We start from the raw sequence: 26617 nt of genomic DNA, 5'->3' as shown, positions 1-26617 counted from the left end.
TGGAATATCATTCATATACCATGTACTGAGCTCCTATTTACTGCATGCAAGGCAGTGGATGAGGAATTTAATCAAAATCAGAGTCCAAAGCTGGACACTTATTACTAATACTGCCTAAGAGAATGAAAGGAAGGGCCAGGGAGTTAACTCAGTGGCACAGCACCTGCCTGGCAAGCGTGAGGTCCTGAGTTTGACTGCTGGTACCTGCCCACCCCTGAAAAAAAAGCATTACAAAGCAAAGAGCCATGCTGCAAACCAAGAAGCCATGCTGCAAAACAAGAATGAAAGGAAAACATTTAATACTAAAATATAAAATTTCCTTAAGCCATTCTTATCACAGCTTATAATTGTCAAGTATGAAGTTTCCTTTGAGATAATGAGTGAATAAAAGAATGATAATAATAATAACTAATTTGTGTGTGTGTGTGTGTGTGTGTGTGTTACTAAGGATTAAATCCAGGGCCTTCATACTGAGGTACAACCCCAGCCCTCTTTTTCTAGACTTACTTTTTATTGGTACGTGTCTGTTGTACATAATGACTGCATTCATCATGGGGAACTGGCAAATGTACATAACACATCTTAATTCTTCTTACTTCCTGATGCCCTCCCTTCCCTCCTGCTCCCTTCATCTCTAGTTCCCCTTCCTATCTGCAGGTCTATCTCCCTGGTTTGTAATTTCTGTCTTTTATTTCACTCTTTCACTTCTTTATATATTGCAATTCTCATATAAGAGAAACTATAAACTGCCCAGGAGAAAACTAAATTTGCAATCCTCCTGCCTCAGCCTCCCAAGTGCTAGGATTATTATATACCAAGCAATGTGCTAAGCACTTTTAAGTGCCTCATATAATTCAACCCTCTTAACAACACAAAGTGAGTAAGAAGTTGGTACCATTATTATTCTCGTGCTACAGAAGAACAGAAAGGCAAGACATTTGCCCCAGGACTTATACAGCTGGTAGAAGGTAGAGCCAAAATTTTAATCCCGCTCTGTCAGGCAAATTCTCTGCAGAAAAGCACCTGTTGGATACCTGCTAAGATCTAATCCCATGCTAGACATCATGGGGAATCACAGGAGAAGCAATGATAGAACCTAAGCTCTTGTGGCTCCCAGTCGAGCATGAGAGATAACCACACAGATCACCAACCTTCAGTGCAATGAAATAAATGCCCTTAGGCAGGCAAATGCCGAGAGTGTTGGCCCTGAGAGGACAGCAGAATCACTGGATGCTGCAGAGGCTGGGGTATGCTTTCAGGAAGCATCAGAGATAGTTTTCAGCTGGTGGACTGGACACATGTAGGACATGCCTGGGGAAAGGGAGGTCCTCAAAGTAGAGGCAACAGCACAAGCAAATGTACTATGGGAGGACCAGCCAGGGCTTTGCAGGAAGAGTGAGCAAGTCAGTTACTCCAGAGCAGGCCTCAGAGGTGTTCACCAACCAAGAATGAAGGCTCCGTGTGCATGGTGGAGGAGGACAGAGCCGGTCTCACAAAGATCTGAGTTAAACTCCGGGGCACCCCTATGTAACTTGAAGACAGGCTCTTGGACAACAAGAACCCCTCCAAATGCTGACTCCTCTCTGTGTAAAACGGGAAGGGTTCAGTGTACTGCAAAACACCTGACAAAGCAGAAGAGGGGAGCAAAGAGGCTTTCATCTCATGAGCCAACCTGCATCAACTGGTAACGGCCACTCTGTGAAGCCCTGAGTTTGGAAAGATGAGGAAGCTGCGTGCTGTGTCAATTAATATTTTCTGCTCAGAGCAAGGCATGGGCCATGGTTTCACTCCTGCTGCATATTTGGATTTGGCAGCTGTAGTAGCACCTACAAACCCCGATTCCTCTCTTCTGCCTTCCTTCCTGCTGTCCACAAAGCAGTAAGTTACAGGTACTAAGTTATCACTACCTGGTGCACTGTACAATGATCTTTCAGTCACTGGTGAACCACATAGACTGTAGTGGTTCCTGAAGATTAAGTGGATTGAAGAATTGCTATCATTTAATGACACTGTACCCACCATAGATCAGTAGCACATTACTTAGGTGTTTGTGGTGATGCTGATGTAAAGAGAGCTACTGGACTGCCAGTCAATAAAGTATAGCACATATGATCACATAAAATACAGAATAGTTGATAATGATAATAGACAGCTTTATGTATTTACTGTATTATGTTTTTTATCACTGTTTCAGAGAGTAACAAGCAGAAGCCTTGTTTACTGATTCTCTTAATTGTGCCATTTTCTCTTGTTTGATTTAATCTCTCATTGTTTTGATCACCATATCATCATGGCCCCAGAAGTAATAGGCTACACCATATAGCCTAGGTGTTGAGTAGACCGTACCATCTAGGATTGCATAAGTACACTTTAGGATGTTCACACAATGATGAAATCACTAACAGTGCGTTTCTAGAACATGTCTCAGAACTGTAAGCTGTGAAGACAAGACTAACACACATTTCCACTGGCAGACTACCGAACATAGTTCGTGGTTGTGTTTAATACTGTGGTAGACTGTATGACAGGGCAGAAATTGCAAAGGGCTGGCAGTAATGTGGACCAGAGTCTGAGATGATCTCATGGAGATGGGATTTGAGGATAGGAAGATGTGATGGTTTGGATTTAAAACGTCCCTCAAAACTCTGGTGTATTTGGACGTAGAGCCTGATCAAAAGAGGTAGATAACTGGGAGCATGACCTGGAAGGGTGTGTTCTTGTCCCTAGCTCCTCCCGCCCTCTCTGCTTCCTGGCTGCCATGGGGTGAGCAGCTGTCCTCCAGAGGCCATGCCCTTTCGCCATGCCATTTCTACCTTGGAGCCAGCCAGCCATGGACTGTGTCACCCAAAACCATGAGCTAAATTCAGTCTCTCTTCCTTTACGTTGTGGGTGTCAGGTTATTTTCTCCCCAGTGATGGGAAAGTAACTAATACAGAAAGTGAGGGCTGAACCCCAAAAGAAGTGACTCATACATCCACAGGTCCAGAGGCAGGGATATTCCTGCTGGATAAGGGGTCTCACAAAGGGCAGGACATCCCCAGGGTAGGAAGCAACACTGGAGGAGAAGAATGGCCTTCTTGGAGAACCTTAATCAGGAGAGGTTTCAGCTTGACAAGCAACAGGGACAGAAATGAGGAGAGACACTGCATTATGGGCTTGGGCTGCTGTAACAGCATACTACGGATGGGACAGATTACAAAAATTTAAGTTCTTGCAGTTTTGGAGGTTGGAAGTCCAAGGTCAAGTTGCCAGCAGGGTTGGTGTCAGGTGAGGCCCTTCTTCCTGCATTCAGCTATCTCCTTTCGATGTCTTCACAGGGCCTGTCTTCCGTGTGTAGTCAGAAATACAACCAGCCCACTCTTCTCTCTCTAAGGCCAGTGCTGTTGGACTAGGCCCACTCATAAGACTTCACTGAACCTTAACTATTTCCCTAAAGATCCTGCCTTCAAATAGTGTACAGTCACATTGGAGGTTAGCCTCCCACTATGTGAATTTGAAGGAACACAATTTTTTTATATACTCACTTTAAACTTTTTAAAAAAATTTTATTTTGGAAGGAACTGGATTTTTTAAAGGAAAATAGCTCAAGTATGGCTTACATAGGAAGAACATAACACAGTCAAGCACAAACATGGAGGCACATTAAGGATACTTTGACAAATTTTTGTTATTTTTGCAATAGAACAAAATATCTTTCTTGTGAAAGATTATTTACATCACTAATTACATTTATTTGATGAAATACATAGAAATTAAATATGCATGTGAACATTTGTAAGACCAGGGGAAATATTGCTGTGCTATACAGGAAGTAAGGGGAGGCAAAAATTGTTTGAAGGGGAAGAAAGCCAAGACCCAACTAAAATATACCGAAATGATAACTATGAGTTTTCTCTAAGCAATACAATTTTGGGTAGTTTCTTGTTCATACTCATCTTGTGTTCTTCCAGTTTTCTTTTATTCAGGACTTTTCGGTCACTACTGGGGGTTGAAGCCAGGGCCTTTGTACAAGCTACCACACTGGCCATTTTTAAACTTTAAGACAAGGTTTTGTTAAATTGCCCAGGCTGGGCTTGAATTTGCAATCTGCAGTTGCAATTTATTTTTTAACTTTTCATTTCTTAAAAAAAATTTATAAAACTGATTTTGAAGCAAAGCTTCTTACAGAGCCTTCACCCAGGTTTCCCACATGTTGCCACCTTATACAACCATAAAGCAGTCATCAAAGTTGGGGAATTAACACTGGTAACATGCCATTAACTACTCCATAAGTTTGAGTTTTGCCAGTGCCCTTTTTCTGGTCAGTGATTCAGTCCAAGATCCTACACTGTACTTAGTTATATGTCTTCTCCAGTCTGTGACAGTTCCTTAGTCTTTCATTGATGGTCAGGCCTTCCTTGACTGTTGTTTTGTTTTTCCTTGAGTCAGGGTCTCACTATGTAGTTCAGGCTGGCCTGCAATGCAATCCTCCTGCCTCACCCTCCTGAGTTCTGGGATTACAGGCATGTGCCACCACGCCCAGCTTTTCTTGACTTTTAACACTTAAAAAGTTCTAGCTAGGGCTGGGGATATAGCTCAGCAGTAAAAGCACCTGTCTGGCAAAGTGCAAGGTCCTGAGTTTGATTCCTGGTAGCCACAAAAAAGGAAAAAAAAAAAAACACTAGCTAGTTATTTTGCATAATGTGCCTCAACTTGAGTTTACTTGATGTTTGCTGATGACTGAATTTATGTTGTGCATCTTTGGCAGGAAGCCTTCCAAAGTGGTGTCACACCCTTCCTGGGCCATCTGTGTCAAGAGGCACGTGATGTCCTTATCTCTCATTACTGCTGACATGGTGTTAGCTTAAATAACAAGGGTATGGTGACATCTGCCAGGAGTCCCCACTATAAGCTACTATTATTTCCTTTGCAATAATAAGTTCCTTGCCAGGAGACCCTTTGAGAACATGCAAGTATCCTGTTTCTCCTCCCTTGTCCTGATATTGGCATTAGTTGATAATTCTTGCCCCCAACAATTACTGCTGTGGTTTTGCAAGATGCTGCTTTTCTATTTCCATTGTTCCTCCTAGTCTCACCATGGGGCTCCACGCTTATTATTTCACCTAAACCTAATTATTTTCCAGAGATGCTGCCTTCAAATACCATCCTATTGGGTATCGGGGTTTCAATATATAGATTTTAGGGTAACACAAATATGTAATCTATAGCAATTAATTCAAATTCTACAGTGTTGACACTTCTCCCCTTTTTATTTCCTTACTCAGTTGCTTATATCAGTGTGAATTCACAGACACTGTAGATAGTTTATTCTATGAATTATAATGCAACGCCATCATTTATTTGGCTGCTCAAACTGACCAGATCTGGCCAATGGGGCCCCTTCAAGCGGGCTTCTGAGTCCTTTTGATACACTTCCGTCACTATTTAGACACACCTTCCTTTCCAGCATCAGTTTTGTTCCACTCCTGTCTACACTTTCCCTATCCAACTTAAAACCACCCATCACTCCAAGAAGCCTGGGTGTGACACAGTATTAGAAGCCAACATGTAGGTATTAGCTACGTATTACCAACGAGGTACAACTGCATCAAGGCCTTCTTAATACAGGGAGGAAGTATTATGTATATACACATAGGTCTATCTATCTACAGCCCGATTATTGATACTTCAATTAATTTCACGGTTCATTTTAGCACTCCTCCTTGCTTTACTTGTGATATCTTTCTCTGATACTGAGAAATGTGGCTGTCATGAGCCATAGCATATTTATTTGTTCAGTCCTTACGGTTTCAGCATTTCTAACACAAAATCCCCATGAAAAATAAATTTAATAACTAAAGCACAATATTTGTGTGTAGTTCTTTTTTATTGGCAGCTTAAAGTCAACATTCTGTTTTCCTAAGAAATTTATGTTAGTTTTTTTCTTTCCCACCCTTCAGCGTGGTTGTATTATTCAGTTGTAAGTTGGTCATTTGTTACTGTTTGTATCCCATTCTGAGTTCCTCCACGTCCTAGCTGGTTTGAATTATTTATTTTTTGAGTGTGTGAAATGTTAACATGATTCTGAAAGAGCAATATAGAAAGGTCTTGTTTTGTCCATTTTTGTTCTTAGTTTTTAAATTTGTGAATCCTGGTGGTTTTTCATATCCTCAAGTGCTGGTCTATGTCTGTTTAATTCAGTCTAGAGAAGCTTTTTACAGATTTCTTCTGCCCCATGGTGGTTTTTCAGGGAGTAACTTTTAACTGCTGAGATGTGCTAGACTTAGTTTTTCTGATTTTTATAACTCTATGTGTATTCACTCACTTTCCTCTGTTCATTTTAGTAGTTCTACTGTAATTTACCAGAGTCCTGGAGCCTTCTTCTGCCAATACAGTATAGCAAGGTCCAGAGTTCTAGTGAGTTCTTTGAAGAGGAAGGGTTAGATATCCCTTCCTCTTGGGGGTTCTCTTTGTCTCAAAGGATCTTAATGGAGGCCCTTTTGCTTCCAGTACTCCTCTCCTTTCCACTCTACAGAGAGCCCAGTACCTGCCGATATTTCCTCAACAAAAACAAAGAACAAGAAGAAACACAGACACACACACACAAATGGCTCAGCATAATGCGAAGACCAACAACACCTAAACTTCAAAACAAGTATGAAGTAAAAAACTCCTTATGCATCCTGCCTTGGCCCAACAGGGCATTGCTGGGAGTTGGGGCAGGCCTGGAAAGACTGGCAGCACAGGAGAGCCAGCCACAGACCTAAGGGGTCTAACATCATGCCTGAAAGAGTAGGAAAATACAGGTCAGTAAGCAATGCCTGCTAGATCAGAGTAGGGCATAGCTTCTGGCAGAGGAAAAGGGCAAAAAGGTACTCTTTGGCTGTTGGTGCCCCCACAAGCCAAAAGAGAACGAAAAATAAACCAGAAATACCTCACTGTGGATCCTGTACCCAATTAAAGACCCAGTAGATTTACGACAGATTGAGAATTTTTCACTGCTCAGTGATGAGATTTCTCCATTTCCGTTTTCAGTTCCCCTGTGCCACCCGTACCATCAGGCAGAAACAAACCAGGCTTTTCTTTGCATTTACCTCTGGGAAGGGATGAGGCTGCAGAAGGAGGGGAGCAGAGTGGATGGGGAGGAATCTCTTACTGGCTTTTGACTTCAAAAAGCTGCTTCGTTAGCCCTTTCTTAAGGGAATAGAATATATGCATAATACAAGTAAAGGATTTAGGAGAAAAACATGACTAGTAAGAACAGGATTCCTCCTCTTCCCTATGCCTCCACCACCCACTGCACCTAAACTTCAAGACACATACATGCACACACACACACACACACACACACACACACACATACAGAGATCACCGAGTCCTAGAGAAGGAACCCTCTTCCTTGCTCCACTCTCAGCAGTGCACGGAACACCTGTGACCACTTCCAAAGCAGAGCTTCCTCGGCACCAGAGGCCAGCCCCCAGACCAGAAATGCTCACAGGCTACGGCTAGGTTTAGGATCCCAGAGCTTCCCCACTGCTCCAGTGTGGCTGAGAGAGAGCAGATCCTGCGACTGCTGTGCACAGACGTCACAGTGGAGCTACCTTATCTCAAGGGGCTGAGCAGAGAGGGAAGAAGAATTGCACATGGTGTTAGAAGCCTACGAGGTAAACACCTCCAGGAAAGGTAAAACAGTAGCTCAGACTCATCAAACACCAGGCAATCCCAGTGTGTAGCTGCATGGATGGGCACATGAAGGCCAGATGCCACCCCCAAGGAAACCCTCAGAACTCAGACTATCATCCAAGAGGAGGGGCAGAAGTGGCTGGCATGAACCCTCTCTCCCTGGCAGAGCAGGCTGAGTGTCCAGTGGGGAGGTCCAACGGCCCCAGGCCTCAGCCTCCCTGAGGGAGACTTGGACCACGCTCTGGGCCCTGGCAGGCATGGCAGGAGACAGGAGAGGGCGCAACCCACTTCCTGTGCAAACTGCTTGTGCATCTATGCAGGAAAGGAGGAGCCAGGAGGAAAAGGGAGCCAAGCTCTGGGGTTCTCAGCCTGACGAGCCTTATCAGACCAGGCTGTCATGACAATAGATGTGACTGTAGCTCTTCTTCCCTCTTTAAGGAACTGCCCGATTGCCAGCTCCTCTTTCCGGTTTGATTCCCTAGCAGCTAGAAGCCTCAGATTTAGTGGAAGCTGAAGGGAATGAAGGACAAGGAGGAAAGCAGAGCCGCATGGGGAAGATACCACTGTTTAGGTGGCCGTTCCCCGAGGGCCCTCTGGGCCCCAGTTACACTAGTCTGCCCACATGCCTGGGAAAGAGAATGTACAATCACCCTGGCAACGCTGGGTGTGCCCCCAGAAGAAAGCAACAGGGACAGCTTGCTCCAGGTAGGGCACTGATCACATTGTAATACCACGTTTTATCAACAGTGTATTATACAATGTGTATAATACAGTGTATAATACAGTGTGTGTATAATACAGTGTAGAATACAAAAGTGTGCCTTTCCTATCCCAGGAGATAGATAGACAGAGATACTCTTACTGCTTTTAACCTTTGTCTCTTTTCTATGAAGGCCCCAACTCCTCCTGAGTGGACAGGAAATATTACATGAGTAAGTCCCTTAATAAATGCCTAACGTGCCTCAGAGACATACTATCTTCCTTACCACATCTGAACTCACTTGGTGAGAATCTACAGTTACTACCAGGAGAAATGAGAAAACATGCCTGACCCATAAAGAAAACATAGACGGAAGGGGAGAAAGTAATCTGCAGGGCGGCTCAAATGCAATTGCTCCATTCTAGAAGAACCATGACAGTAAGTCTCCTCACCAAGCACTATGACCAAGCTCAGGGATACTCCAAAATTCACAGGTTGAAATCCTAACCCCAGGGTGATGGGTTAGATGATTAGAAGGTGATGAGGTGGAGCCCTCAGGTTTGGGATTTGTTCCCTTATGAAAGACACCCCAGAGTCAGCTTACCACTCCACCATGTGAGGACACAGTGAGAAGGCACCATGTAGAAGCCAGGAGATGCACCCTCACCACACCCTGGGTCTGCTGGCACCTGGATCTGGGACTTCTCAGCCTCCAGAACTGTGAGAAGTGAGTCTCTGTCAGCTTGAAGCCAACTATTTTGTGATATTTGCCTCCACATCCAAAGTGAATTACGAGACTCTGCATCCAATAGCCTTGTTTTGGCTTCTCCCTCAAGGAATGACAATGCCTGAAAGAAGTTCAGGTGGCCCAAGCATCTTGCAACTTAAAAGTGCCACTGCTGGTGCTTTGATCTTAGACTTGCAGAGCCCACAGAACTGAGAAATAAATGTTTGTTGTTTCACCCTCCTGGTCTATAGCATTTTTGCTCTAACAGCCTGAACAGTAGAACAGCATGGGATTCAACTCAAACGTGTGCCTACTGTCTGCACGCAGAAGCACTACTTACAGCTCTTTTTCCTTTTATTGGTAAGTCCTTCCTCATGCCTTGTTTTCATGATGCAATTTTAGTGGAATTAAACTTGAACAGCACCAAATTATATAATTAATTACATTCAGCTTCAATTACAATCACTAATTGATCCAAGCCTGCTAGCACAACACTTTCATTACTTGGCACACAATTATTGAGTGCCTACTTTGTGCTGGGAATAGAGCAGGAAATGGTCAATTTCCCCTGCCGGGGGGAGGGGGGTGTCAAGGAAAATCTCCCAGGGACAGCTGGTTATAATCAAGAACTCGGTGGGAAGAGAGGCAGGTGGCTAAGTCTTGCTGGCCTTCCAAGTCACCTGTGCATGTTTGTATGCTAAAAATCTCAAGTGGGTCACACTCTGGGATAAGGCTGGCTTTGGCACCAGATGTCATATTTTGTACTCTAGGTCTCTCTTTCACTGACTCTTGATACTAATTACTTAAAAAAAATTAATAGATTTAAGGTAGGTGTGGTGACACATGCCTATAGTCCCAGCTACTCAGGAGGCTGAGGCAAGAGAATTGCTTGAGGTCAGGAGTCTGAGCTAAGCCTGGACAACACAGTAGTCTCAGCTGCTCAGGAGGCTGAGGCAGAAAGAAGGCTTGAAATCAGGAGTTTGAGCTTAGCTGGGGCAACATAGTAAGACCCTTGTCTCCAAAACAAAACAAAAAATTAATAGGTACAATGAACATCTGCCACTCAGGTACTCCTGATCTCACTGGTCTTCCCACTTCTAACCGGTCTTGAGTTCCTCCCCACCATAACCTAAGGCAGCGATGGTAAAGCTATGGCATGAGTGCTATGATGGGCACATAGAGTCTCCTCTGTTGGCATGGGAGCCAAGTCGGCCCAGCAGAGCATAATAGTTTTTTGTTTTTCCTAAACTAAACCCTCAGTATTCAGGTTTAATTGCAGTTTGGGCACTCGCTCTCTCAAAGGCTCACCATCACTGACCTAAGATCCTGCTACTCAAACCTGAGTATTCGCGACATCACTGGGGCCTCTTGGAACGTGGAAAGTTGACTCAGCTGGTCTGGGTGGGGTTTGAGGTTTACCCTTGTCAACAACCTCACAGCTGACCAGATCCCATGTCTGGTAAGGACCTGATTCCAGGCTCGTAGGTAGCCACCTTCTCTGAATATCCTCCCATGGCTAAGAGAATGCATCTCTCTCACGCCTCTTCTTATAGGGGCACTAATCCCACTCATGGGGCTCCACCATCAAGATCTAATTATCACAACTTACCATGAACTCCACCTCCAAATGCCATGGCATTACAGATTTGAATTTCAACATAGGAATTAGGGCAGGGAACAACACACACATTCAGTCCATAACACTTCATAATTAAAAAACAAATAATATGATTACATAACTAAGAAGATCTGGTCCCGAATTCCATTTGGACAGAGTCCAAAATCAAGGACTTCACTGCAGTATCTGGGTTGAGTGGTCACTCTCAGCACTATGCAACCTGAGTACTGCTACACGTTTTCATTTTCCATGCCATCTAAATCTCCTCTCAACTCTCACCCAGATGGTGTTAGAGCTAAAAACTCTACCTGGGGATTTTTAAAGCAATGGCTTTTAGCCCAGATAGACCCAGCATAGCCTTTTTCATGACAAACAGTTGCTAATACCCCCTTACCACCCTGAACTGAAATTCATAAAAACTATAAACTACCTACACACATCATTTTTCTAAGTCCAGTTCATACAGGTGGGTTGCACCAGTCTTTCAAATGCAGGTTCCATTTTGCCACTGGTGATTAGTTTCCCAAAATGGTGACCGGTGACTCCTAAAGAAACAAATCATTCCTCTACTTTCATGCTAATTTCATTCCTGGAAAATTAATCAGTTATTAAAACCATGCAAAAAATGCTTTGCCTGTATATGTTAGAGAGCTAGGTTGTTGATTCAGTTCATTATAAATGGGATTTTCACTAAGTGCATATAATATGGGGCCCTTAGAAATCACCCAGGTCACAGGAAAATTCTTTTAGTGAAGTTGTGTTGCCCACAGAATGATCTCTGGCATCCCTGATGCACTGACCCCACCCACTCCATGCCAGCTGCAATTCCCCAATCACTATGATAACCACAAATGTCCCCACACACTTGCAGAGAGCCCCTGGGGGCAGCACACCTGCACTGGAAACTACTGATATAGTGCAAGCTCTGGTTTACAGGTGAATGGAAACAAGGCGGATGAGGGAGGACTTGCCCTCAGTGACCAGCTGGTCAGCACCCATAGCTCCCTAGACTGGGAGGGAGTCCTCCCAGTCCCATACTTGCAGCTTACTAAGCTGGTCACTATGGGAAGACAAGGGGCTCTTGCTCAGAATTCCTTTGAGGCCCGGTGCAAAATGCTCAGGATGACTCCCCACCCCCAGAAGGTGAAACTCCCTGCAGAAGAAAACAGAGCTAGACAGTGTTAGTGGGAAAGTTCTCTAAGCTTGGAAATGTCAGCACAATACCTTTAATTTCCTCAAATGCAACCAAGAAGTCTCCTCCCCATCACAGAAAGCTAGGAATGTTCTGGCTGATGAAGAAGGTAACTAGTCCACCCTCCTTTCATTTGGGAGCACCCCATTGTTACCCTAGGTAAAGATTTGCTCCTGGTTAGAAAGAGAGCAACTGAGCATTACATGCCAACACGGCCTGATCAGTGGCAGTTGGCTCATATGCTGTGTTAAGGGTTCTGGAGCCACATCCCAGCTCTAGATGAAAAGATGCAGTATCAATCTGTTGAGTCTGTACTGGCCTTGCTAGAGGATAGCAGGTATTTGCCATATTTACTTTAGAACTCCAGACAAATCTGATCTACCTTCCAGAGTCAAAAGCTCATCCATTCTACCAATGCCAGTCTATTTCATTTCATTAGTTTCCTTGTATAAAATATGAAGCAAATGTCTCCTTTTGGAGCTCTGACACCTGTTATTCTTGGGATAAATTGCTTTGCTGCAAATGATAGTACTAGTCTTGTCTCTGAATCTCACTCAGCATACAAGCTGAGCATACACCATATTATAGTCTGTAGCACAGGAGAGATTTAGGCAACCTGCAAGGTTTCATATAAGAATCAACATTTTTCAGGGTCCTTAGTTTGTAAAGCAATATACATCACACAAAACTCAAGGGTAATATCCATCTCTCCATCTGAAATTAGTGTACCCTTAGTTAAGGAGTCAAGATCCCACAAAAATTGATTGCAATTAATGTCTTGAATATTTAGTGCTAAGACAGCAATATTTTGAGGAAAATGTCTTTAGACACAGCAGCTAAATACTGGTTATCTTTAAAGTTAATAAAATTAGGTAAACTAGAAAAAGATATCCATAATAATACAAAAAACCATTCACAAACATTCACTGTGTGTGTAATAAATACTCATTAGAAATACAACATTGAGTCAAATGATCTTTGATGAATTGGTTTTTAAAAATCTTTAAAATGCAAAAGAAAAATAAGCAAGAGAAACTAGAAAGGTCAAATGGATCTGAAAACATTCAAGAATATTTAATTTTAGGTAAACAGATTCTATGGGAGAACTGATCCTTAGGCAAACAGATTTATGACAATGTGCCTCTAGACAAGTTGGCTTTGGGTTGTCTGAACAAAAACAGCTGGGTGGGTATTGTACAGGGGACACAAGGAGGCACAGGACAGGAGCCAGAAGACTATGGGGGAGACCAGATGTGAACCAGGTGGTACAGAGGTGGAAGAAAGCTGATGGACACAGAGATACCAAGAAGTGGACCTATGGGGTTGGGAGTCATGCAAAGCCCATGGGGGATAAAGGGTTTTGGGCCAGGGGGCAGCTGAGGGTATCATCTACAAAGAATTTGAGTCTAGACCTTAGTCAAAATGAGATTCTGGGACATCTTGCCCTACACAGGAATACAGAAATGGTCTCATCACATCTTCCTTTCTGGTGTGGCTGCAAGTGGCTCCACCACCCCATGAAAATGCCTTTCTCTTTCTCCAGACCACAGATTCCTGGTTCAGCAACAGCCCCCCTTTTTCCCAAAGCCAGCTCCTGCTGTTGGAGACACCACAGTCCTTAGAGTCAGCATGACATCTGACCTCACTGCTCCACTCCCACCCCCAGGATGGACACTGAAGGCACACATACTACATGCAGGGACTGACGCACATGTAAATGTCCACCCAACCAATGCGAGGCTGACCTTTGCCTCCACTGTAGTGATGTAGAAAAGCATGAGAGAGACAAAGTGGGAATGTTCCTTACCCTCTGAGGACTGCATGGGCTGGCAGACAAGTGTGGATGATGTGAGAGACAATCAGGAGAACTGGGGAAAGAGGCAGAGCAGCAAGGGCCTAGTGGCTTTGGAAGGTTCCATACAGGAGGCAGCACCTGAGCATGGTCACTGAGATGGAGGAGGGAAGGCTTGGACACATGAAAAAGCGTAGGGCCAGGGACTTGGGGTGAGCCTGCTGTCTGCACCATCAAGATCAGCCTGTGTAGCAAACTTCAAATAGCACCACCCAGACAGGGAGGGAGGTGCAACCCTCTTCACAAGCTCTCACTTTACTCACCATCAGACACGTGGAATTCATGAAGAAGAGAGCAGAGAGAGTGTCACACAGTCCTTTTCCCAGTCTCATCCCCACTTCAGTGTAGGTCCTATGATCTGGCCAGCTGAACTTGCAAGTCCATGGGGTGCACCCATGTGAGACTGTCCTTATCCTAAGTGCTCCCAAGGATGGCTCTATCCAACTAATACTGTGATTAAAGAAGCCATTCCTGCCAGCTTTCTGGGAGTGACCTGTGTGGACAGTAATAAGCAGAATCAATAGAGAAATTAAGCCTGTTTCAGCCAAACAGCGCGTTCTAACAACTCCATGAACCCACTAGAAAACAGGCACGACCACTGTACAAAGTGTATTCACACAACTGGCATCCAGCCAGAATGACATTTTTCACCAGAAAATGACATATATAGCAACAAACTAGTAGCTCATGCTCTCATAGCTTCAACAACAGTCGTAACAAAAAGAATTTATTCCAATTTAATTGTTTGCTCTTGTTCAGCTCTCTGGAGAGCCGTCCCTCTATTTCCTATCCCTATAATACAAATTTTCTAGACTTCAGTAGGTCTCTACATCTTTCAACATGGATCTAGCCCCTCAAAGATAACAGCTATGCTGATCAGGATTTTTTTTTCCACTAAGTATCAGGTAATTAATTTAAGGTAATTTACGCAAAAAAACTCAGGTGACAGATTTCAGATTTATTGGTTCATTTACTTGAAAAATCAAGGATGGACAGGGCTTGCTAGAATGGCTAGATCCAGGGGTTCCAAGAACACAGCAAGACAACCACCAGAGTTAGCAAGCAATGGAAATGTAGTCATTCTCCATACCCGCACACAAAAGGTTCACGTGGGAGCACAAGTCCATACTGGAACCAATCTCTGTGGCCAGAGGGGCAGCCATCTGCCTCCCCCATGGCTTGTGGGAGATGCAGGAGTCAGTGCACTTGCAGAAATGAGTGTCCCAGAGAAAAAGGAATCCTAGTTAAAGCTGCAAGGGACACTGGGTAGATAAACTGCACACTCAGTGCTGTGTACCTGTTTTAGTATCACTTCCCCTGTAGCTTTCACCAGCACTATCTGTTGACATTTACAACAGACCTCTGAGTAGGGCAACCTTTGGACAACCACCGTTGCTCCACAGCAGGAAGCTAAGCCCAGGGACCAAAACAATCTGCCCACACCACCAGATCTAGGATGTCATGACAGGCCTGACCTCCAGCCACCTGGCTCAGTACAGGTGGCACTGGCCCCTGCCAGAGAATCAGACCCAGGCCAAAGGTAAGGTGAGGGTCAGAGCCATCAGACTGCTACACATGTAAACTACTAAGACGCAAAGCTTACTTCTAACCAGCTCATCAGAAACCCTCTTCTGGTTTGTCTCCTGAATCCCTCACAGCTTGTTACTTCTTTCTAAATACTTGGGAGGGAGAGAAAAAGTGAAAAACGCAGAACTTCCTCTATAATCCTACTTACCATGGGGCAAAACTGCAGTTCTGCCTATAGTCATTCCCCTTACAAGGATTTGCCTAGAGAGGGTGTCAGTACCCAGAGGGGCCCAGATGGCTTGGTGACCAACGCCACAATCTGGGTGAGCTCTGGCCCATCCAGGCTTCCCTCCTTGTAGGAAAATGATTGCTCACAGGTTCCTGCCCAGCTCCCCGACCAGCTGCCCCACAACAGGAGCCTACCAGCTGTAGACAGAGGTGGGCCGGAAGGAAGTGAGTCCAGCAGGACTAGGTGGAGTGTTGGCCATCCAACCCCAAGTCAAAGCCACCTGTAGTGCATCCAGGGATGGAAAGCCAAGCTGTGGCTGCAGACCACCTTCGTTCATCATCTGGGTCACCTCCATCAAGCAGCTTGCGCTTTCTGTGTCTCAGTGTACTCACCTGATCAAAGCAATGACAGTGGCCCTGGACCTCATGGAGCTATTGTGGGAACTAAGTGAAAATGAATCCATGCAAAGAAGTGGGCAAATGGTCAGTCCTTGATATTAGTTGTTATTATTATGATTATTATTGCTGTTGCTGTTTTGTCATTTATTGCTAGCTAATCCTTCCACCTGGACCCAAGGCTACCTTAGCAAGAACTAAGAAAGTTGGGAATCATGTCTGCCACATGAGCTAATAACAAACATTTACTGAGTGCTCGCTGTGTGGTTCATCTTCTCCAAATACACTGCATCTATTACCTAGCCAGTTTCTCTCAGTAACCCTAGGCAGAGGTCTCTACCCTGACCAGGGAGCTTGAAAGAACACAATCAGTAAGTCAGGTCCATGTCGTGCTCCCAGGACAGGGGATAACAAGAAGGGTGCTGGGCCTTTGTTTCCATCCAAACCATAAACACAGTTTAATGGCAAAGAAACATGAGACAGAGCCAGATGGAGAGATGATCTGCACCATCCTTGAGCAGTACTCTCCCAGAGTGTCTCTACTTTTCAAACTGGAGAACTGAGGCCCAAAGAGGTTGAGTTACTTGCCTTATTTAGGTAGCACAGGATAATACAGTACAAAAGACTCTGAACTCAGGCCAACTCAAGAGCCTATGCCCTTAATTACTACTCTCTACCCCCCACTGGTAGATACTGGTGTGCACATGCTTACCTCTGGCACAGGAAGGTCTCCTGCCAGATACATAGCCCTGGGAGCTGAGCTCCAGGCTGCCTGCTAAGCCCTGGCAGCTCCAAGAGGGTGAAATGACAGCCATCATCCCAGTTTGTAGGACATGGAAGGGCTTTGTGCCCCACCTGGCATTAGCCATGGAGAGAAGAAAGTCTGTGCTACTGGCAATCCATCCTTCCTGCCTCCCCTCTCCATTGTGACCCACCTAGTGAAATGCGCACCAACCACTTCCATCTCTCGGGACCAGGAGATATGCTTGAAAGGACTGGCTACCAGCTCAGGGGAGACTTTTGCCTTGCTGGGCACCAAAAGGCAAGTGCCAGGTGAGACTCATACAGCAGTGCCAGGCCCACCACAGGTGACTAACCAGTGAACCCTCTATCAACCCCCACTGGATGTGACTTTGACATTTAGAACTGTAAATACACCTAGAAAACAAAACCCCTCATGCCTACTTCTGGGGAGGACCTCAATGCTCACACTTCTGATGTTGCATTCATAGGAATAACATGTGTTATGCTTACCGAATTAACTTGTGGTTAATGAACCATTAATGCCACACCACTGTTTTTATTGTCTTGCTTTGGCACAGATGCATTGTGAGGGTTTCTTGGGAGCTTTTTAATGTAGAAGTAGCCAGGCCTCTCTCAGCCTCAGCGAGGCTGATGCCCATGCATGAAGGAATTTCTGAGCTGAGTTCCTTCCTTCTCTGGAAGACAGCTGAAACATGTGTGGTTGTGAGGCAGAGGTCTACCCTGACTAGGGAGCTTGCAAGAACATGGTCAGTAAGTCAGGTCCATGCCCTGCTCCCAGGACGGGGGATAACAAGAAGGGTGCTGGGCCTTTGTTTTCATCCTAACCATAAACAGTTTAATGGCAAAGAAACATCAGACAGAGCCAGATGGAGAGATGGTCTGTGCCGTCCTTGAGCAGTACTCTCCCAGAGTGTCAAACTTATGAAAGACATGGGGTATGAGACTGCGACAGGCAAAGGAGTCTAAGGAGATGTGACAACTGAATACAAGATGGCACCCTGGACGGGACCTTGGGACACAGAAAGGACATCAGTGGGGAAACTAATCTAAACAAGTGTAGCTTAGTTAAGTTACTTGCACCATATGAATGCAAGTTTCTTCCCATTAATTAAGGGCCCTGGTTATGTGAGAAGTTAAAATTAGGGAAAGGTAGGTGGCAGGTTTGTGGGAACCCTCTGTACTATCTTTGCAACTCTGCTGTAAGTCTAAAATTATTTCAGAATAAAATATTTAAAACAAAAACAATTTTTGAAAAATGCTTGGCCTCCATTCAAATCAGTGAAATCACAACTCCAGGCATCTGAAGTTCTCCAGGTGGTTTCAATGTGCACACAGGGTTGAGAACCATGAGTGTAGGATTCAGAGTATAAGTGTGGGCATCAAAGTCCCGTGGAAGAATTATGAAAACAGAGTCCCCCACCCTGTCTCCAGTTCAGTGAGTGGGACCGAAGCCTGAGAATTGGCATCTCTAACCAGCTCCCAGATAATGCCTGGCTGCTGGCCCCAGGACCATTGTCCTAGGTCCTCACAATTCAGCAGCATCAGTGGCAACTGAAATCTGGTTAGAAATGCAAACCTCAGGTTCCCCCTCCCCCGGCTTTAATGAGACCACATGTGATTGGTTCACACAGGAAAGTCTACAAAGCCCTGCTGCAGCTGGAAAGTGCAAAGAGAGGGGATGAGGACAGAGACGCTGAAATGGCAGGCCCGGGAGCCTGAATTCCCACCATCTGACCAGCCTTAACACTCTGTCCTTCCCTCAGACACATAAAAGAAAAAACAGAAAGAAACATCAGAGGAACTGTGCAACAGTGCAGCCAAAGGCAGAGCAGGGAGAAAGAGCTCTCATGCCCCAGCAGCACTGGCCAGGGGCACAGTGACCTGGGAGGAGGGGAGCTGGCTGACAGCAGAGCTTCACAAGAGCAGGTAGACCAAGCCGGGAGGCGCTGACTACCAGGAAACGGGCATTGCAACTGCAGCCCAGGGTGTCACATTCACTCTTCCAAGTGACAATCTTACCCTTCCTTTGGAAGCCAGCCACACCAGACTTTGCTTCACAGGAAGGAAGGAGTAGGGGAACAGAGAGAAGGAAGGAAGCAGGGAGGAAAGGAAAAAGTAGAAGTAAGAGTGGGAGCCTTTGGACCAAACAGGTCTTCACCAAACTTGGCTTCTACCGAGACTTTTTCAGAATTAAGGCTTGGGGCACGGGGCTTTCCTGCAGCTCCCCTTTGACCAGGAGCACAGTGGACCAGGAGCAATGGCATCAGGTCAGCAGGTGTGCAAGGCCTCTGTTAAACATGAGCCCTCTCCCCCGGTTCAATGAGCATCACGGCTCCACCTGTTTTGCTCTGGGTTTGTTCCTCCTGTCAGTGAAGATCTTGTGGGTCACCAGCTCCCGGCTTAGACCCTGGCTCTGGCCCCAGCTCCTGCTTGTGCTACCCCTTTCCCAACCACTCAGCCCAAATGTCACTCTCCTCACATCTGCCTACATGGCATCATTCCAAACCTATCAGTTCTGCTCCCTAGCATCTGCACGGGGTCTCTGAGAGCCACTTTTACTGTTATCTATACTTTGCAAGTCCTGAAGCAGTGTCAGGAGGGCCCCCAGGCAGCCTGCAGAGCTGAGATGGGCCATTTCTGATCCTGCAGTGCCCAAGAAACACTCCCCAAATTAACCTGTCCAGCAAAGCACCACCTCTTGCAGGACTAATGTGTGAGTGGCTTATCAAATGCACAGATTTTTATCATCTCTGAAAATCTTTAAGTATGCTGGGACTGACATCTAGGTGCTGGTCATCTAGGTTCCAAGCACATACATGAGAGGCACACAACTCAAGCACACAAGACAGCCCTAGGAGCAAGTGTAACCCTTATCTTGGCACTGTGGAATCAAAAGTAAAGCAGAAAACACCACTCAGTCACTCAGTGAGCACAGGCAAATCACAAACCTCTCTGACCCTAGGTTCCCACCTCTGTAAGATGAAGCTAATACCCCTCCCTCAGAGAGCTGATGAGACAATTTCACAATATAACATAGCCTTGCTGGCCTCTCATGGGAAAAGTACTCAATAAAAATCAGCCTGCTCCATTCCTACTTTCAAGCTGTCTTGTACCTCCACCTCTCCTTGCCTCTCTGCCCTACCTGGATAAATGTTCTGGGTGCTGGGCTCACTGGCAACATGCTGATGTTTTAGATCCCAGTGCAAAGGAAGCCAACCATTACACCAAAAGTGAGAAGCAAGCAACCATTACCTTGAACAGAAAAGACATTTATATTTACTTCAGTGGCTATAAAAGACACCATAAAATATAATATGCACCATGCAGCCTCATGATTAATAACAGATCTTGCAAATTATTCTTGCAGGTCCCTGGGTACATCTAACTAGTCACTAAAAACAATTAATTCTTTCAGGAAATAAAAGAATGGCAAATCATTTCTGATCACTAGAAAATGTACTTGTTACTTTATGAATAAAAAGAACAGAAAACAAGACTCAGATTCAGGGTTTTCTACCCCTATGAATGGGGTGAGGCAAGATCAGAAAGATTCAAATACAGTTACCATCTGGGACCATGGGTGTTCAGGGAGCTAGGACCAGGCAGATCTGAGGTCTCAGGGACTTGGAGATCATACAGACATAAGAATTAGAGCAGGAGTCTGGGGGTGTCCCAGAAGCAGGAGCAGAGGACACACACAGGGGAAGGGGCAGCCTGCAATGCAATAGGTGAAAAACAGAATTCAAACAGGCAACATGAGGTTTTCAAACAGAAACCCAGCCACAGTGACTAAAGTTTCAGTAAAAGGAGTAAGGACTCCAGAAGGACAGAGAAGACCCAGTGGGATCCCAGACTGGAACTGGAGCCATCAACTAAAAACCAGAGGGTAAGTCGGGAAATGGTTAGGAGAACAGGGAGGTACCTAGCCCACAGGAAATGAGGTTGAGACCTAGGAGAAAATAAGTCAGCCTCTAAGCTCCCAGCCCTGGGCTTAATACCTCCAATCAAGTTCTCAGAGGCCTGGAAGGAAAGCTAAGCCTCCTAAGAAGTGGTCCCACAGTGGAAGGAGTCCTACTGCTTGGAAGGATTACAAGGGCAAGAAGCCAAAGAGCAGATGCTCAGATCCACTACTGGCTGGTATAGATGCACTCCCAACCTTGAATATAAATCCCACCACCCAAGCCTCGGCCTTATTCTCCTAGTTCTCCCTGGGAAATCCCATGGAAACAAGAACCAAGAGGAGCTGTCCACCCTTGGCTAGGGCCAGGGCCACACTCAGAATGGGTATGTGGCTGGTGAGGCAGAGGCCAAGTGAGTCAGGATGGACAGACCCTGAAAGCTGAAGAGGACTGTTAAAATACAATACAGCTGGGGAGATAGCTCAGTGGCACAGCGCCAGCCTGACAAGTGCAAGGTCCTGAGTTCGATTCCTGGTACAAAGAAAGAAATACAATAAAAATAATACCAAAGAGATCAGCATGACACCAGTGAACCCACAGCTGCCCAGAGTCGGTCCTCAGATGGTGAACTGCCTCGTTCAGGTGTGACACCTCTAGGGAGGGACATGGAAGGACAGAGATCCTGTCCTCCAGCAGTTTCAGAGACAATGCTGACCTCCAACAAATCAAACTTCCTGCTAGTTAAATGTGCCCTCGGTAGCACACATGGTTAATACTGACAATAGACGTGGTTAATGGAAATGGGGGGACAGCCAAGCCAATGGCACATACAGGAACAGGAGAGGAGGTTGCTGCAACTTCTCCCGAAGGAGAAGAGCCTGTTCCATGGCACAGCCTGTGGGCCCTGAGACAAGGGCTGCAGCATGAGTAGTAGTTCCAAAGGTAGAGCATCCTGGTGCATGGACAATGACTCTGGGACCGCAGACCACCACGGGGCAGAAATGAGGGCACTGGGTGGAGACAGGGAAGTAAGGAAATACGAACAGTGAAAAGACACCAGAAAGGGATACGCAAATCCCCTCAGTGTGGAGCAGGAAAGAGCCAGCAAAGCAGGGCCGAGACCCAGCTCATCAGTCGCAGCCCCTTCACATGCAGAATGAGTTCATAAATGTTGATCTGCCATAAACTGAAGGCCTCGCTGAAAGAGATGTGGGTCCTTCTGAAGAATGAACAGGTATTCTTCTTCTTGTGCCTGGAGGAGGGGCAAGGAAGGAGGAGAGAAAAGAGAAAGAGAGGTAAGAAACACTAGGTCAGTAATAAAAGATGGTGGCTTTGGCTGACTCACCAGTGCCTGGCTCCTGGAAATTACTCTTGGTTAGGTAATCATACCACTGCCCCATCCAGGGCCAGAGGAACTCCGATATTCCAAAGGAGTTACTCAAATAAGTTGGGTAAGCAAAAGCAGTTGTTTCCCAGGACATCTAAGGGTCTGATATATACCCAATGTGTAGAACATTCCAAAGATTCTTTTTCCAAAAGTATAGCAAACACATGCTAATCCAGAATCTTCCAAACTCAAATGCAACCAAACTTTCTGAGCATAAGAATCATTTAGAATCCTGGTCAGGTGGTCCCAGGATGCTAACGCCATGACAGATGAGTCCAGCACAATTCCTTCTGGGCCCAAAGCAAGACACAATGAAAACTGGTGTTTACGGTGATGACCGCTTCAACATGATACCTCTTAAACTCTCAGAGGAATAAATCATGTCAGCCCTTTTAGTATGCAGTATATTTTGCTGTATTCTCATGATATTTTATGTGTACATGGTATATGTGGCCAAATCTCTTAGTCTCCCAGGGTGACCCATTGCCTGCCAGGATGGGTGGGCTGGGACCACACTGCAAGCCAGGCCCCCTCCCTTCAGTGAGAATACTCCAGCACAGCAGGCCCTTCACGTGTATTCACCACACTACTTGAAGGCCTGGAACCCTCAGTCTCTGGCACTATCTCCCTGAGTAAGCATCCTTCTCATCATCAACACTCCAAGGGCACCGCAGCAATTAGAAAGAGCTGGGATTCCCGGAGAGCTCACTGACCACACTTTTCCAAGTCACGGTCAAGAAAAACAGCACTGGCCTAGCTGCCTGGCTAGTCCCAGGGTCAACTAGAGACAGGGTGGCACCAGAGCCTCCTGACACCAAGCCCAGGGGATCCCTGGGTGGGCTGAGACTCAGAAAACATTTCAAACTGATGGTAAGAACTGCCTGGAAGACTGAACAGGGAAGACGAGGTCCTAGGATCCACCATCTAACAACTACAGCACCCAAAGGCACTGCCCCAAGGCATCTGCCAGCTTGCTGGAGCTAACTGCCCCTATCTTTCTCCTCAGGGTGATTTGAGATTGGGACAGACAGGCAGGACCTCGTGGACTGGTGGGAAAAGCAAAGCCAGGCAGCAACCATGGGGAAGGCTGCGGGGCAGGGCGACAGAGGCAGGAGCCCATACTCACTCAGCCAGCGCCCTGACACAGCACCGTGACATGTTGAGGAAGGAGCTGGCACTGGCGCGGGTACCCAGGGTGGCCTCGATGCTACGCAGCAGGTCGTTGGTCTTAAGGATGAGCAGCATCTGGCGCGGTACATGGTTGAGAAGCTGGCTGATCTGGGGCAGGTAGTTGGCCGCATTGCTGCGGATCTCTGAATCCTAAGGCAACAACAGGGAGACAGAAGCAAATGGTTAGTGTAGGAAGTAGGGACCAGAGCGGCAGAGGTCTGGGCAGCCTGTGACCAGGGGGTTACAAGACAGCTCCAGGCTGGAGCTTCTAGCACAGCTGTTCTGACACGACAAGAAGCCTCCCCGAGGGAAGTCTGGCAGCAGGGGCTTTTTAGCCTGAAGACCAGGACAGGAGGACGCAGCTCAGCCCTTAGCCAAGCAAGGGGTGCAGCACAGCAGCACATCCAGCAGAGCCAGGTGACTCTCCAAGGGTTCTGCGCTGGCCACCTACTTCAAGAGCCTCGCAAGCAGAGTCATGTCCCTCATCAATGAGCCCAGACTGAAAAGAGTCCATAGATCTGAATTCCTGACTCCCAACACAGCTCCCAAATCCCACCCCACGCCCTGCTCTCCACCAGATCTACCTGCTGCCCACGTGCCACTGTTAATCACGACCCCTCCTCTGGACCATCCTACCACTACCCGAGGCCCATCCAGTCACTACCATCCATCCAGTATCATCCTACCACTACCTGAGGTCCCAATGCCGCCAGAGTCAGATGCTGGGCTGGCCCTTGATTCTGGGGAGGGCCTGGCTTCCCTTCCTTCCCTGTTCCTGAGCTCTATATGGGTCCAGGCAGATAATCACCCAGCCAGAATTCTGGGCCTGCCAGTGTGGCTCTGACCCTTTTTGGTCTCCAAGACAATGATGACAGTGGTAGAGGTGGTCATGGTGGTGGCCAGCACACACTGGGAAATTATCAAGTAAGCCAGACACTTTAAAAATGTATTAATTTATTTAATCCTCATAATGACTCTATCACATTGGATGTATTATTCCCATTTGTTATGGTATAGATCAAAAATGTCCCCCAAAAGGCCCATTATTCAGAGGTCAGGCTTCTAAAAGGTGATTCACCCACTGATGATTTCATAACAAATGTGCTCTTAGCAGGCAGGGTCTGGTTGGAGAAGAAAGCCATGGGAAGAAAGCCCTTGAAGGGAGTTCCGGGCCCCTTCCTCTTGGGCTTTCTCTTTGTCTTTTGGCTTCCCGCCCGCCATGAGGTAAGCACTTTCCTTTGCCATGCCTTTCTGCCATGATGTTCTTGCCTTGCAGCCAGCCCACCACAGGCCTAAACCTCTGAAACGATGAAACCTCTGAACCAAAATAAACCCTTCCTCCTTTAAATTATGTCTGTCAGATCCTTTGTCCCAGAAATGGAAAGCCAATCATTTGAGAGGAGGAAACCAAGGCACTGAGAAGTCAAGTAACCTGTCTAAGGACCATAGCTCAGAAGGGATGGGCCGGGATTTAAACCCAGGCAGCCCAGCTCCTGGGCCCGTGCCATCCAGTTACACTGCCTCTCCTCCCGGCAGGACTGCATGACCCTGAGCAAGTCCTTTCATTTCTTTTGACCTCCAAGGAGCCCAGACGGTCATAAGAGGCAAAGCACAGCCAACCACTTTGCGCCAGTTGAAGTCTTTCCAAGGGCCCAGCAGTGCTGCCAAAGGCCACCTTCAGCAGCAGGAACAGAATTCACAGTCCTTTGAGAAGCATGAGAATACTACTGATAACCAAGTCGCTATGAAACTTAAAATGTCCCTCAGGCAGGAGCTATCAGACTGGAACATCTCAGCACAAGCCAGACACCAAGAGGCAGCCTGCTACCACCGCTGCAGGTCACCCTGCTTGAAACACGAAGGCCAGCCAAGGCCGGGCTCACTATGGAGCCCCCCTCAGCCAGTCAGAACTGGCCTGCTGACCACCCCTCTCAGTCCAAACAGAAGACACCCATGCCGCCCAGGGTGCCCTCACCAGTGGCTCTCAGGGCAACAAAGCTGCAAACTTCGACATGTTCTGATGGTGGGTATCTGTCGTACACCCTGCTAGGTGTCTACACAACAGCCGCTCCCCTTCTCCTTTGTTAAAAGAACAGTTTTCACTCGACTACTTGGGGTCACGTTCTTCAGGGACTCAGAGCTGCTTGCTACCCCCAAGAGGACATCTTGACTACTCTCAGCCAATGTGGGCTCTGAGTACTCACCCCCTATCACATGATTAGTTGCAGGTAGGGATATGTGGTAAGTTCCTGGCCAGCGAGACATAAGGACAAGTCTGTCGGGAGATTTCTGGGAAAGGGCTTCTTGCAGGTAAGGAATACATGGGAGGAAATAGCTCCTGATTCCTGTCTCTGGTCATCACTGAATAAAGATGTGAAGCTGGGACTGCTCCTACCACCTTAAATTCAAGAGAGGAGAACCAAGAGAATCACAAGAGTGAGCCAGAGCCCCAGGACCCGTCTCTCTAGAGAGAACAAATTCCGTGCTGTTTAGGTCATGCTTAGTAGGGGGAAACATCCTCCCTGATACAGTGTCTGGGTTCCCTTGATTCTCAATGAAAATAGAGCTCAGTTTTCTACCAGCATCAACTGAGCCTCTGTCATCTCTGGACCTAGAAGCACCTGGGCCAGCCTCCTAACTGACTGCCCCACAGCACACCTACCCGACTCCAGGCGGATACTGAAAAATAGCAACTATGAGCATTTTCTTCTCCTGCTTATGGGCTATAAAGGCTTTGCTTTGTGCCAAGTGTTATGATTTAGATCTCATCACCCAAAGGTCTCATATATTCAGAGGTGAGGCTTTCAGGAGATAACTGGATCATGGGGGGTGGGGCTCCACTCATCAGTGGATTAATCCACTGATGGGTTTATAGCTGAATGTGCTATTAGGAGGCAGCCTGGTCTAAAAAGGAGAGTCATCAGGGGTGTGGGAATATTCTTGTCCCCGGATCCTTCTCTCTCTTTTTCCTGGGTGTCATGAGTTGAATAGCTTTCCTCCATCATGCCCTTGTGCCATGCTAGTTCTGCATTCGAGCCAGCTAACCACAGACTGAGCTCTCGGAAACCACGAGCCAAAATAAAGCTTCCCTCCCTACGTTGTGCATGTCAGGTATTTTGTCCCAGGGACAGGAAAGAGACTAGTACACTAAGAATAAATTTTAACTTCTTTTCACGACTTATAAGGCCTCATGTGATCCCTTCCTTGCCCAGAGTGCCGAATTCTTCTCCTCCTCACCACACTCCAGACCATACCAAACTCTCCCTCCCGTAGGCCTTAATGTGCTGGGAATGCTTCTTTCAAGCTCTTCCTGAGGCCGGTGCCTTTCTTGTCCTTTACATCTCAGCTCAAATGTCAGCTTCTCACTGAGGTCTTCTCTGAACACCATTCCACCCCCCATGCACACTGCCCTGTTTGTTTACTCCACTGGTATCCACCATCTGCAATTACCTGTTTGTTTACTTGTTTACTGTCTGTCTCCCTCAGCCAAAGTG

General features: G+C 46.4%; 1 protein-coding gene across 5 annotated transcripts in view; it reads right to left on the bottom strand.

Annotated features, from left to right (window-relative positions):
* Nucleotides 1-12817: 12817 nt before the first annotated feature.
* Nucleotides 12818-26617, bottom strand: part of Adck1 (aarF domain containing kinase 1) — a 122119-nt gene continuing 108319 nt past the window's right edge. For all 5 annotated transcript variants that reach the window (XM_005390216.2, XM_013517182.1, XM_013517184.1 and 2 more), the window contains 2 exons: nucleotides 23080-23273; nucleotides 12818-21818 (listed from right to left, as the gene is read on the bottom strand). In XM_005390216.2, the coding sequence (XP_005390273.1) occupies nucleotides 21647-21818; nucleotides 23080-23273 (366 nt within the window). In that variant the 3' untranslated portion in view covers nucleotides 12818-21646. The remainder of the gene's footprint in view (nucleotides 21819-23079; nucleotides 23274-26617) is intronic.

This window comes from Chinchilla lanigera, unplaced genomic scaffold (assembly GCF_000276665.1).
Source record: "Chinchilla lanigera isolate Chin_1 unplaced genomic scaffold, ChiLan1.0 scaffold00037, whole genome shotgun sequence".
NCBI classification, from domain to species: Eukaryota; Metazoa; Chordata; class Mammalia; order Rodentia; family Chinchillidae; genus Chinchilla; species Chinchilla lanigera.
The sequence above is the reverse complement of the archived record's forward strand: the minus strand, read 5'-3'. Positions and strand labels throughout refer to the sequence as shown.